Source organism: Paralichthys olivaceus, chromosome 10 (assembly GCF_024713975.1).
Source record: "Paralichthys olivaceus isolate ysfri-2021 chromosome 10, ASM2471397v2, whole genome shotgun sequence".
Classification (NCBI taxonomy): Eukaryota; Metazoa; Chordata; class Actinopteri; order Pleuronectiformes; family Paralichthyidae; genus Paralichthys; species Paralichthys olivaceus.
The window spans coordinates 8,652,920-8,664,258 of record NC_091102.1 but is presented as its reverse complement, the minus strand read 5'-3'; the positions used below and the strand labels follow the sequence as shown (position 1 = coordinate 8,664,258).

The 11,339-nt window shown below is 42.4% G+C and overlaps 1 protein-coding gene across 1 annotated transcript; it reads left to right on the top strand.

Annotated features, from left to right (window-relative positions):
• The first annotated feature begins 1,134 nt into the window (after positions 1-1,134).
• Positions 1,135-9,089, top strand: lrrc58b (leucine rich repeat containing 58b). Its single transcript, XM_020090140.2, has 4 exons — positions 1,135-1,889; positions 5,994-6,122; positions 6,217-6,494; positions 6,771-9,089. Exons 1-4 carry the CDS (start codon positions 1,432-1,434, stop codon positions 6,962-6,964), a joined length of 1,059 nt encoding a protein of 352 aa, XP_019945699.1. The 5' UTR covers positions 1,135-1,431; the 3' UTR covers positions 6,965-9,089.
• Positions 9,090-11,339: the final 2,250 nt, after the last annotated feature.

Here is an 11,339-nt window from a genome sequence, read left to right as displayed (position 1 = left end):
GACTGCCTCCTATGTGTGTACATCTGACAAAATGTTAAATACAGAGTATAGGTGGAGGAATTTCTCCTTAGTTTGTCTGATTTAGAACGCCTGAATCTGAACTAGAGAGTTTTACATAAAGCAGGCACGTGCACAGGTTTTCAGGTGGCATCTGACTTATTAAGTGCCCTTTACATTGTATATGTAATAATAGCATCAATTCTCAGTTAAAACATGTTGTAATGTCTGGCAACTGCTACTACAACTACTTTTTACCTTGCCTTTTAACAGCCACCACAATTATGCACCTGAGTCGAGCTCCCGGCAAAGTAGCATCATCATCATCAATATGTTTTCCTGACCTGTGCATTTTGATGTCCACAAGAAAAAGGTAGTGTTTAAAAACCTCCACCTTGTTTCACTGTTGTGAAATTAAAAGCACAGCAGGGGAGATGCACCCCCTGTGTTAAGGTGGTATATGTGCTGCTACATATGTTTACAATATGTATACTATGTTTTGTTCTTAACATCTTTGTGTGTATGGTTACTTAAAGAAGAGCTTGTGTAATAAAAAAGATGAGGAATGCTTGTAACCTATAAATAATTCTATAAATAATAATGTGAAAGATGCCGTTTTTTTCCCCCTTGAGCACCTCATTTTTGGATTCTAAAATCTTTATGCATTTGCTTGAAACTGCACAGTACACATGATATAATGAAGTAAACCTCACTCCCTCCTCGTGCAATTTGCTTCTTTTGCAGTTGCACACCCGGTCCCATGGATCGGTCAGAACCATGTATACATTCTATGGTCAGAACACAACCCTGTGCCTCCTTCTCATTCTATGCACATCTCAATAAGCACAGCGTTGCATAATGCAATAGAGGAGGGAGGTTGCATAATCGCGTATGGAGCTCGGCCTGTTGGCGTGACGGCTCATCGGCCACCGTACTGATGCAACTTATACACGGACTCACTCCAACAACAACAACCCGAGCTGCCGGTGTGTGAAGTTACAACATATAGAAATAATAAACCTGGTGTACATTCATTAATGTGAAGTTTTGTTTTATGACAGATTGGAAGATTAGCCAATCAGCGTCCGTGTGGGTGCGGTTTACTAAGGGAATTGTCCAATCGCTAAGCCAGGAAGCATGTGTCCCGCCCCCCTGAGAGCAGGCTGCAGGGCTCAGTGTTGCTCCGCGTCCAGTCTGATCGGCGGAGTCATGCGGAGCCGCCGTACCCTCACGTCAGGACTCGACTAGCCCCAGTTTCTCACCAGAGATGCGGGTAAATGTTGCGGGCGGTCGCAGAGAAGAGTTTCCGTGCTCCTGGCCGAACGTACACAACAACTCCTGGGGCTAACTCGAGGTCTGACGGGGGCGTCGAGCCGACAGCACAACTCCTGCGGGGACTTTGTTCACTTTAACATCCACAGTAAATCACTCAAAATGGAGATTCACGAAGGAGCAGCGGCGGCGGGCGACGGAGTCCTGGATTTTTCTCGCCTGAGCCTCACCACGTTCAGCACCGACGGTGTCAGCGACGAGAGGAAGCGGGACACCAGGCAGCTGTACCTGAACTACAACCGGCTCCTCTCGCTGCCCTCGTCCGTCTGCGATTTCTGCAACCTGGAGTTTCTGGACATCAGCAACAACGGACTGTCCGCCATCTGCGAGGGCATAACGCGGCTGAGCAGGCTGCGGACCCTCGTCGCCAAGAACAACCGCCTGGACGAGTTCTCGCTTCCCAAGGAGTTCGGCTCCCTGCGGCTGGAGGTGCTGAACTTCAGCGGGAACCGATTCGAGGAGATCCCGCTGCAGTGCACGAAGCTGCCGCGGCTGCAGTCGCTGTCGCTCGGCGGGAACAGACTGAAGAGCATACCTGTGGAGATAGAGAACCTGACCAGGTGGGTCAACACCCCGACCCGCCATGACTTAAAGGTCCAGGGTGTAAGATTTAGGAGGAAGGGATCTATTGGGAGAAATGTAATATCAAAATGATCCTGGTGATGTTTTCACTAGTGTTCCATCTAAATTGTACAAATTGTTCACTGTAGAATGAGCCTTTATATTTAAATACTGTAAATTTAAGATCAGGAGGGCGTCCCCTCCACAGAGGACACCATGTCAAACATCTTTTTGAGTTTTTATGACAACTGAAGGCCCCCACAGGTTCTCCTACATGTTTGGAAGAGGAGGGTATTTAGCTGCAACATACAACTTCACCCCTAGATGTCACTAAATTCTACACACAGAACCTTTAACCCAACACCAATCTTTAAAAGTGAGAATAAGCGCGGAGACGGTGTTGGTTAGCCTAGCCGAGCGTCACTCTTCGTAGCTGGCTGCTTTGCCAACTTGCGAGTGTAGTTGAACTTAATCGATTGCTCCATGTGAACATGGACCGTGCAGACGAAGCAGCCAGTTCATTCTCCCACTCATTTTCATTTTCACCACATGATCTGATCAGTCACGTTTTCAAGTGTTGTTATGTGACCAGCTAGGATGACTAGCCTTTATCAACCACACTGATAATCAATTAATCCTTGATAAATCACACAAGCAATAATCCTCTCATTCTTTGGCATAAACATCTCAAGGACACTGTTGATTTTAAGCCACGTGAATAAACTGTAGTTGTTGCAGTTTATCACAACACAAGTTGCAATGCAACATTTGGCACATTTCAGAATCAAGAGGAAAGAAAGCCTTTGGTGTTGGGTGCATCAGAAACATAAGAAGCAAGTACTGTAGTTAGAGGAGAAACAAAGTACAAAATCAGTTAGTAAAAAAAGGTTTCATCATGTACAATATAAAAGTATTTGCAATATATTACAGATGCAGATAGAGTCACAAGGCATGAAAGCAGTTGTTCTGAACCTCCTCTCATTCAGTGTTATTTCCACAATCACTTGGGTCTCTAGCGAAATAGCAACACCAAAGTTCATCCTGACATTTAGAGAATCTTTGTTGCTGTCTTGGTTGCTGTTTGCCAGAGTCAGCTTTTATTATTTAGCTGTTGCTATCTTTGTGCTGCAGCTGCTTTGAATCTCTTTTTGTTTACTTGACTCACACATGTAAGTCAGAGGAGTTTAATAAAGCAAGAATCCTTCAAACTTTAAATAAAAATAGAGAATAGAGAGAAAAAGTGAAAAAATGTTTAGGTGATCAATTCATGCTACACTTCGTTCAGAATTACTTTTACGTATATTGCATTTACTACTATCACTTTATTTCTGTCCCTGTCTTGCATGTTCATTTCCCGTCAGTTTATCCTGTAAACATCATGATTCATCATTGTGCATTCAGGATAATTGTGATCATGAGTTCCCGTAACTTTCGAGATTGTGGTTTGGAGACATGAACAAAGGCGTTGTTGTCACGAATGGCAGGAGTCCAGTAGTGTTGAGCAAAACATTTGAAAAATAGGTCCTTGTTATAGAAAAACATATTAAACGCAACATTGCAGCAAAGGAAGGCAAAGGCACTGCTGTTAGTACACATGGCCTCATAGGAAGGCAAAACAGTCCAACCAATCTGCTGTGAGGAGAGAGAACATAAGTCATGAGTAAATGTACCAGAGAACAACGGCACCAATTTCACAATATTAGCAGCAGCGTCTAAACTGACAGAGGAAGGACCGTCATCGGTGTCTATCTTATCATTTCCTCAGTTAAACAGTAGCAAGTCACTGTGACCGGCGGCAGGCTAAAGGTCAAACATCCAACCCTCTTTATTTGATCACACACAAACACACCAGTGTAGCTTTTCACAGCAGTGACGTAAGAGGCAGAGGATGAGAGACGCCTCTGAACGTAGTCACATGGAGCCAGGTCTCATAAACCTGAGCTGCGTACACACACACACACCCTGAACTTATCAAGATTGTACCTGGAGGATCGGTGAATGTCTAAAATAACCCGACATTTAAAGGAGGTTACCATGTCAGGTCTCCAGGACATGGTTTGTGTAAAGTCCACTTGAGTTTTCTCCTTCAATCTAGATGAATATTAAATATACTTTCAAAGACTCAAAAGGTCTCATCTTGAGGAGCTGCAAAACACAAGAAGGGAAGCTGAACACTCGTTATTTTTAGCAATGCATTTTACTGGTTCTAATATTTGCAGGGTTCACACAGTGCTGCTGTGGCAGCTGAGGCAGTAATACAGGGTCAGGTAGGGATAGCTGTAGCTACTTAAGTGAGACGTGGGAGAGGAGCTGGACAACAGCCAACGATCTGCTGTGGGTGAGGGAGAGATTAAATTCTGTAGATTGAGGTCTGGCTCTGACTTTGCTTCTCCAGCTCAATGTTTACATGCAAAGAATAATGGGAGTTACTGAGAAAAGCCAAACTTTGTCAGCTTAGAAAACTGTTGAGCAAGTTAAGATAAACTCAGTGCTGCTGAGTCCTAGTGTGGAATTTCAGGCTCTCTGGTATATTGTCACATTTCTGCTGCAGGAGGTAGAACCTTATGAAAGAGAGATTCCGAAACTAACAACAATTTATGCTTAATTCAGGCCTAATATGATTAAAAATATGTCTTGACGTGTGGAGAGAAAAACACTCAACCTGGTGTTTTGTGTTATTTTTTCCTTTTCGGGGGTTCAGGGCTTTTGCTTACTTGCGAAAACACTTTGTATATTGTCCTCGATATGCCCCATAAACCAGTGTAATCTCTGGTGGCTGATTTGTGTCAGTGTGTCGGTGAGGACAGTGAGCAGACTCTGAATGTCTCCATTCCTGTCACAGAGGAGCTCGCTCAGTGCTCAGCCACCAAGGACAGCATAATGGCTTCCTGTCCAGCAGTCGCTGTGTCATCAGTTCCAGCAGGCAGATGGCCTGACAGCTTACTTTCGCTGACCAGCCATCCATCGCCCTCTCCCCGTCTCTCCGGTTCACTCGTTATCACCCTCCTGGGTGCTCCATACCTCCATTAACCTACCAGAGTCCTTTAGTTGTCTTAATAAAACAAACAGGAACTTTACAGTTTGGCCTTATATATAAATTAGATCTGGGTCTTTGCATGAATAATCTAGTTTGTCACAACATTAATTTCACGTATTGTTTTTGCAAACTTAATACATAAGAACATAAATGTCATCGTAAATAGTCTCCTGGTGATTTGTTAAATCATTTGATTTTGTTGTAGCGTCTGTTCACCTCTGGACGTTGTCTTTGATGTTTTCTAAGTGTTAACACAGAAATGCAAACACAACCTTATGGATTATTTCGCAAGAAAAACCATGTGGCTTTAGCTCCCCCTTGTGGTGTTTACAGTTTTGGATTCGGGTCATTCTGCTTTGGGTCAGGGTTGGAACAAATTCCCCCCGCAGCATCTTAACCCCTTGAATTAGAAACACGTTTACCACTTTAAGTACAAGCAGCAGATGTTGAAATGTTTTTATAATATATAAGAAATGAAAGGGTCACAGAGATGTCACAAATAAATGTTGAGTTGTCTTTCTTCCAGCTCTCACCATGCATTAAAATAAACTTAGTATAGTAAAGCAGTAGTAGAAGTAGAGTTAAAAAGAGTCAGTAAATTATTCATATTCACACATTTGTTTGGAGGAAAATAAACAGGCTAAACACTAGAAACTAAGTTCTTTAGATTGCCTTCACAGGACCCACAGCTCCACCACTTTTCTGAGTCGACTGTACAATCTAATATCATTCTCTATAACTGAGTGGGGGAAATTAGTCAACAAGCACAAATGTTTGAATAGTAAAAACCGAGACCAAAACCTAAACATCAATAATTGTATCTTCCAACAAATGGGTTTAATGCTGTGAAGAACTCCAACAGGACCCACTTTTCTGATTTACTGTGAAATAAAAGTTTAAAATGAGTTCAAGTTGGATCAGTTGAAACATGAAAAGTAGAAATGTCACATCAGACAAAAACGTCAGGGACTACTGATAAAAGAGCAAAACACTTAAATTCTATAGGAATTGTTTAGTAATTTTTAAACGCACACATTTAGATTTTTTTCTCTTTTTTTTCTGTCAGTCTGGAGCTGTTGTATCTGGGTGGAAACCTCATCACAGCCATTCCTCCTGAAGTGGCGAACCTGCCCTACCTCAGCTACCTGGTCCTGTGTGACAATCGCATCCAAAGTGTCCCCCCACAACTCACCAGGTAACTGCTGTCCTCCACCACTGTCCTTCCAGTCCAGCCTGCCGTGTATCACATCCTTAGAGGATAAATTCATTAACTCTGTGTCTCGCTCCAGGCTCCACTCGCTGCGGTCTTTAAGTCTCCACAACAACTTGCTCACGTACCTGCCGAGGGAGATCCTCTGTCTGGTGCACCTGCATGAGCTCAGCCTTAGAGGCAACCCACTGGTGGTGCGCTTTGTCAAGGAGATGACCTACGACCCGCCGTCGCTGCTAGAATTGGCCGGACGTACAATCAAGAGCCGAAATATTCCCTACTACCCCTGTGACATGCCCTCAAATCTGCTGAGATACCTGGACCTGGCCAGCAAGTGTCCCAACCCTAAGTGTGCCGGTAAGAGTTTTATATATCGGAGAAAAATGACTGAGGAAAGCTTATTTTTGTTGTAATGTGCTTTTTGTGTGTTCTTCATTTTATGATCTGGTGACCCATCAGTTTAATCTTGTAGACTCTTGTTGGGGCCCTGATCATTTCCTGTATTTGTCTTTTCCTTTACTGTTTCCTACCTGAGGACTTATTGTATTAATTGTGTTATATAAAGTTATTCTATACATTTGTCATATGTTCTGTAGCCACTTGAACCTGACTTGTTTTTTTCACTTTCTCCAGGCGTCTACTTTGATTCATGTGTGCGCCAGATCAAATTTGTGGACTTCTGTGGGAAATACCGGCTGCCCCTCATGCACTACTTGTGCTCCCCAGAATGCACCTCTCCCTGCAGCTCCAACCCCCAAAGCGACGCAGACTCGGAAGACGAGAGCAGCGTGCCAGCGGACCGTCTTCAGAGAGTGCTTCTGGGATAGCACGACACGGAGGAACCTCTGACCCTTTGACAAGCCCAGACCCGTCAGTTTGTCACCGTGTTCAACATTTATACAGACACGAACTTGGCTCGTCAGACTTCGCTTTACAAAAACGCACATACAAATACACACTAGTACACACTCATACAGTGCATTCAGAAAGTAATCAGACTGAAAAAGTGAAAATAGTTTGGGGTGTTAACTTTAAATATCCTGAATGAGATTGTTTTGTCATAACCATTTCAGTCTCTTGGAATTGATGCACCCATAATAAGTCCTGGTTCCTCCAAACTTCTTCAACTAAGAACCGTGGAGGCCCCTGTGCTCTTGAGAACCTTCAACGCACATTTATTTGCAGCCTTTACCAAATTCTGTGCTTCGACACATTCTCTCTCTTAGCTCAGGAAGTTTATTCAACCTCATAGCTTGGCTTCGAGTCAGATATGCAACTGTGAGACTTTACATAAACCAGGGTGTGCCTTTCAAAATCCTGTCTCATCAGTTTAATCCACCACAGGTTGACTCCAATCAACATGTCAAAACATCTCAAAGATGAGAAATGAGACACCTGCACTAAATTTGAAATGTCAGACCATTAAAGCAGAAGGAAGCAACAGAAGTGAAAGGGTCTGAATACTTCCTGAATGTACTGTGCATTGAGTTTTACATAGAGCCACTAAAACATTTAGTGCTGTGGCCTTGGCAAAATGATTGGATAGAAATGAGGTCCCTGTCATCACATCACTCCACACATAATGAGTAAAGGAATCATTTCCCTTGAAGCTGTAAATCACACACACTCATGACTGTGTCAAAGTGCTGCTGTCGTGGTGGAACATAGGAGGGCAGTAAAGCTCTTGTTTGGACTGGGAACACTGAAGCTGCACCAGGATTCGTTTCCTTTCCAGGGAACCTTACTTTCTCCTTAATACAACACTTGGTGCTTTTTTTCCCTACCCATTAAGAGCATTAGTTTCTATTCTCTGAAAGTTTGGATATGAACAAAGTGGGTTTTGTTCAACTGCTGGAAACACGTAGTGAGCTTTAGTTTTTCATGCTTTGATCAAGTGAACTTCAAAGCTTCTCTGATAACTAAGAGGAAGAAAAAGTCTGGGATTTGTCTTGTACGTCAACAGAAACAATAACCAGTTTTACACCATGGTACTCTTAACTGATTGAGTACAACGTGTGAGATGACCTTATTTACGCTGTGTGTGGTGTAAATGGTCTCACATAATTTGAACAGATCAAGATTAAAACCTTTTTCTTCCCGTCAGCACAGTGCCCATTGCACACAACCTTGAATTTTTCTTTTTTGCCACGATGGCATTGTTGTTATAAATTAACCCAGAATAAGGGTTATATGTGTGTATGTGAAGGAATGCTTGTCCAGGCTTACTCGCAGGAAGTGGATGTGGGGGTGGACCAGGGGAACTTTTCACAGTGTTCGCTCAGAAACAATAGCTATTCAGCGAAACACAGTGGCAGCCTTTAATGTTTATGTTCTGGGCTGTAGGTTTTCTCTCGGGCATAAACATTTACTGTAGACGTGAGCGAACGCAGCCTGTAGCCAGAAGCAGTTTTTATTTTTATTTTTGAGGCAGAAACTTCATTTCTAAATGGAGATGATGAAGTTTCTGTTCCTGGTTACATCACTGCTTCATCCTTCAGCTTGTGTGGGAGGCTGGGAGGTATTTTAGTGTCCATTAGCGAGAAGGAAACCCAGCAACGCCCCTCTTTGTTACAGAAGCATCTACACATGAGCATTTTAAGTGCCTTACTAATGGTGAGTTCTAACACAGCGAGACAAGAGTTTGAAGAAATGTGATCTATGCACCCTGAAATGTGACAAGTTTAACAAGTCCTTTTTATAAGTGATTTTTATACTCATCAGTAACCACGATAAAGAGAGAATAACCTTTTATAACAAAATGAACTCCTTTTATACAAATCCCTTTTCTAATGTTAAACACATATTTAAATGTCTGCAGAAATAGATGGCACTTAAACAGAAGATATATAGATATATATATATTAATTGTATGTACTTTTACCCCATCGGATAATGTATGTAGACTGTACAGTATATATAACATTAATAAAGACTGATTTTAATGTCTTGAAATGCTCATTTTTTGTGATTTGATTATTGCCAAATGTATAGAGTTATTATTTAATGTGCAGTTTTTATGACGTTATAGATACATTGTGTTTGTGCTGGCGGAGAATTCGATGTGTGTTTACATGAAGCAGAAATTTTGTCATCTGAATGTGTCCAGGTTTCATTTGCATTTGAAGGTGACTTCATTCTCAAGGCTGAATTATACTGAAAGAAAGTTTCTCTGTAACTTAGAACCGATCTGCTAATCCTCTAAGATCACCTGCCAAGAGCCACCAGCCACTTTGTTTCTCCTCCCTCTTCTCTTTTCACACTTTCTGCTCCAATCTCATTCACTTTCTTTTCACCTTGCTGTTTCTGTTAAGGCCCGTCTGGCAACACTGATGCTTTTTGAGTTTCACATTTTTTGTTGTTTTGAATGGTCACAGTTTGGGTTCCCGAGTTTTTTACACCATAACTCTCTTGCTAAGATGTGCACACAGGACCCTTCCAGTGACAGCAGGCACCCAGGAAACACTCCAGCGTGCACATCGCGTGGACGTATAGATTGTGTAGATCACGTTGCACTTTGTGTGCACATGAGTATGCACGCACATCCCATGTTTTCTTGGTCTTGGCAAACTGTCACAGATGCAACCCGAGATGCAACTGATGATGAGCTTGTGGAAATGAATTGTGACTGGCAGATGCAGCTCTAGATGAGGATTCTCTGGGTCACAGAAAATAAAGTCTTGAATTTAGGCCGGGTAAATAATGTTGTTTTGTTGTTTTGTTGCCCATTCTGTATCTATGTGGTATATATCTGAGTTTTAATGCTAAACTTGTTTTTGGCTGCAGAATTTGAAATGGGACCCCAGTCACACATACAGTATCCGTGGTGATCAGTGAGTCAAACAGCAAAGTGCTGTCACATAAAGGTTTTTCTGATTCTCTAAGCCTCTTATCACCTCAATCAGAGACGTACTGACCGAAACAGTATAAGCAGCGTGAATTAACATGCATGCCAGACCTCACACATTACATGTTACGAATTTAAGCCCAAGCCTTTGCACAATGATAACAATCAAACTCCTACTTGGATAAAACCTGGTTGGAGGCCGCAGCACTGGAGGTGGTCTAGATGGAGGTGAAGGGGTGAGAGAGGGAAGAAAAGAAGGAACAGTTGAAAAAAATGAACCCACGGCTGTGTTACCATGTTTGATTGCTGTGGTGATCAACTTATTCTTAACCCCTTTTCAGTCCTTTGCATCTGCCATTCATCCTCTGTGATGGTAAATCATGACCCCATGTTATTCCCTTATTCAACAATCTCTAAATTTAAAATGTGTTTTGTTGCTTTTGTATATTTTTGCTTAGTAACAAACACACCGACTTTACCTCCTCTGCCGAAGCGAGAACATTTTAGCAATTGGCTGCTGAGTCAGGCGTCAGGTTAAGCCACATCACTGCAGGTCCACGCTTGAGGATCTTTTGAAATCACGAAAAGCAGAAAAGAACTTTCATTTGTTTTGGAAAAATCACAGGCTTACTCTCAAATGATTAGCATAAATTGTTATTACAACCTCAATAAATCAACGATTGCATCAAATCTTAAGTGTCGCATGAACAACTTCTATATACATGAACTAAAACATGGGCTCATCCGACACATTATTTGTGTCTGGAAGATCCTTTCTGAAACTAAGAGGAGGCTGATGCTTGGCTCTGCCTTAATTATAGAAACACAATGACTGGAGCCGGCTGGGGAGCTTTGATCAAGACCATAATCCAGGTCCATGGCAACGCTGCAGGAGGACGTTCCAGAGAGGGATTTGTTTCTGAGAATGTTAGCGGGCAAACCTGGGCATGTCACAGGGGAGCGTCCAGGCTCTGGGGAGGACACGGTCGGGCTGGAGGAGGTCGGAGGTGCTTCACAGACAGAGAACAATACTTTTCTATCCACACACTCAACTGCTACAGAATGGAGAGACTCTCTGAAGTTATGAGTCACATAAGAGTCACTGTTATTTTGAATTTGCGAAACAATTAACTCTTCACTCTTTTACCTTTTGTGTGCTTGTAAAAAAAAATGCGTTCATACATCTGATTCATTTATAAATCAAAGGAATTCTCCCGACTTTAAAGCAGCACTACATCACTTTTACTGAGCAACATGTCCTCTGCAGCCATTAACGGTGGTTCATTAGGATGGTCTCCGAGTTCGAGCGATTGAGTCATTTTATGTAAAGAAAGAACAATCAATCTCTGAGCTGGAGC

What these genes read in the sequence shown, in the direction of transcription:
- lrrc58b (XM_020090140.2), top strand. Translation starts at nt 1,432, where the DNA reads ATGGAGATTCACGAAGGAGCAGCGGCGGCGGGCGACGGAGTCCTGGAT. An exon ending in GAGATAGAGAACCTGACCAG is followed by an intron (nt 1,890 to 5,993) that starts GTGGGTCAACAC and finishes TTTTTCTGTCAG; the next exon opens with TCTGGAGCTGTTGTATCTGG. An exon ending in TCCCAACCCTAAGTGTGCCG is followed by an intron (nt 6,495 to 6,770) that starts GTAAGAGTTTTA and finishes CACTTTCTCCAG; the next exon opens with GCGTCTACTTTGATTCATGT.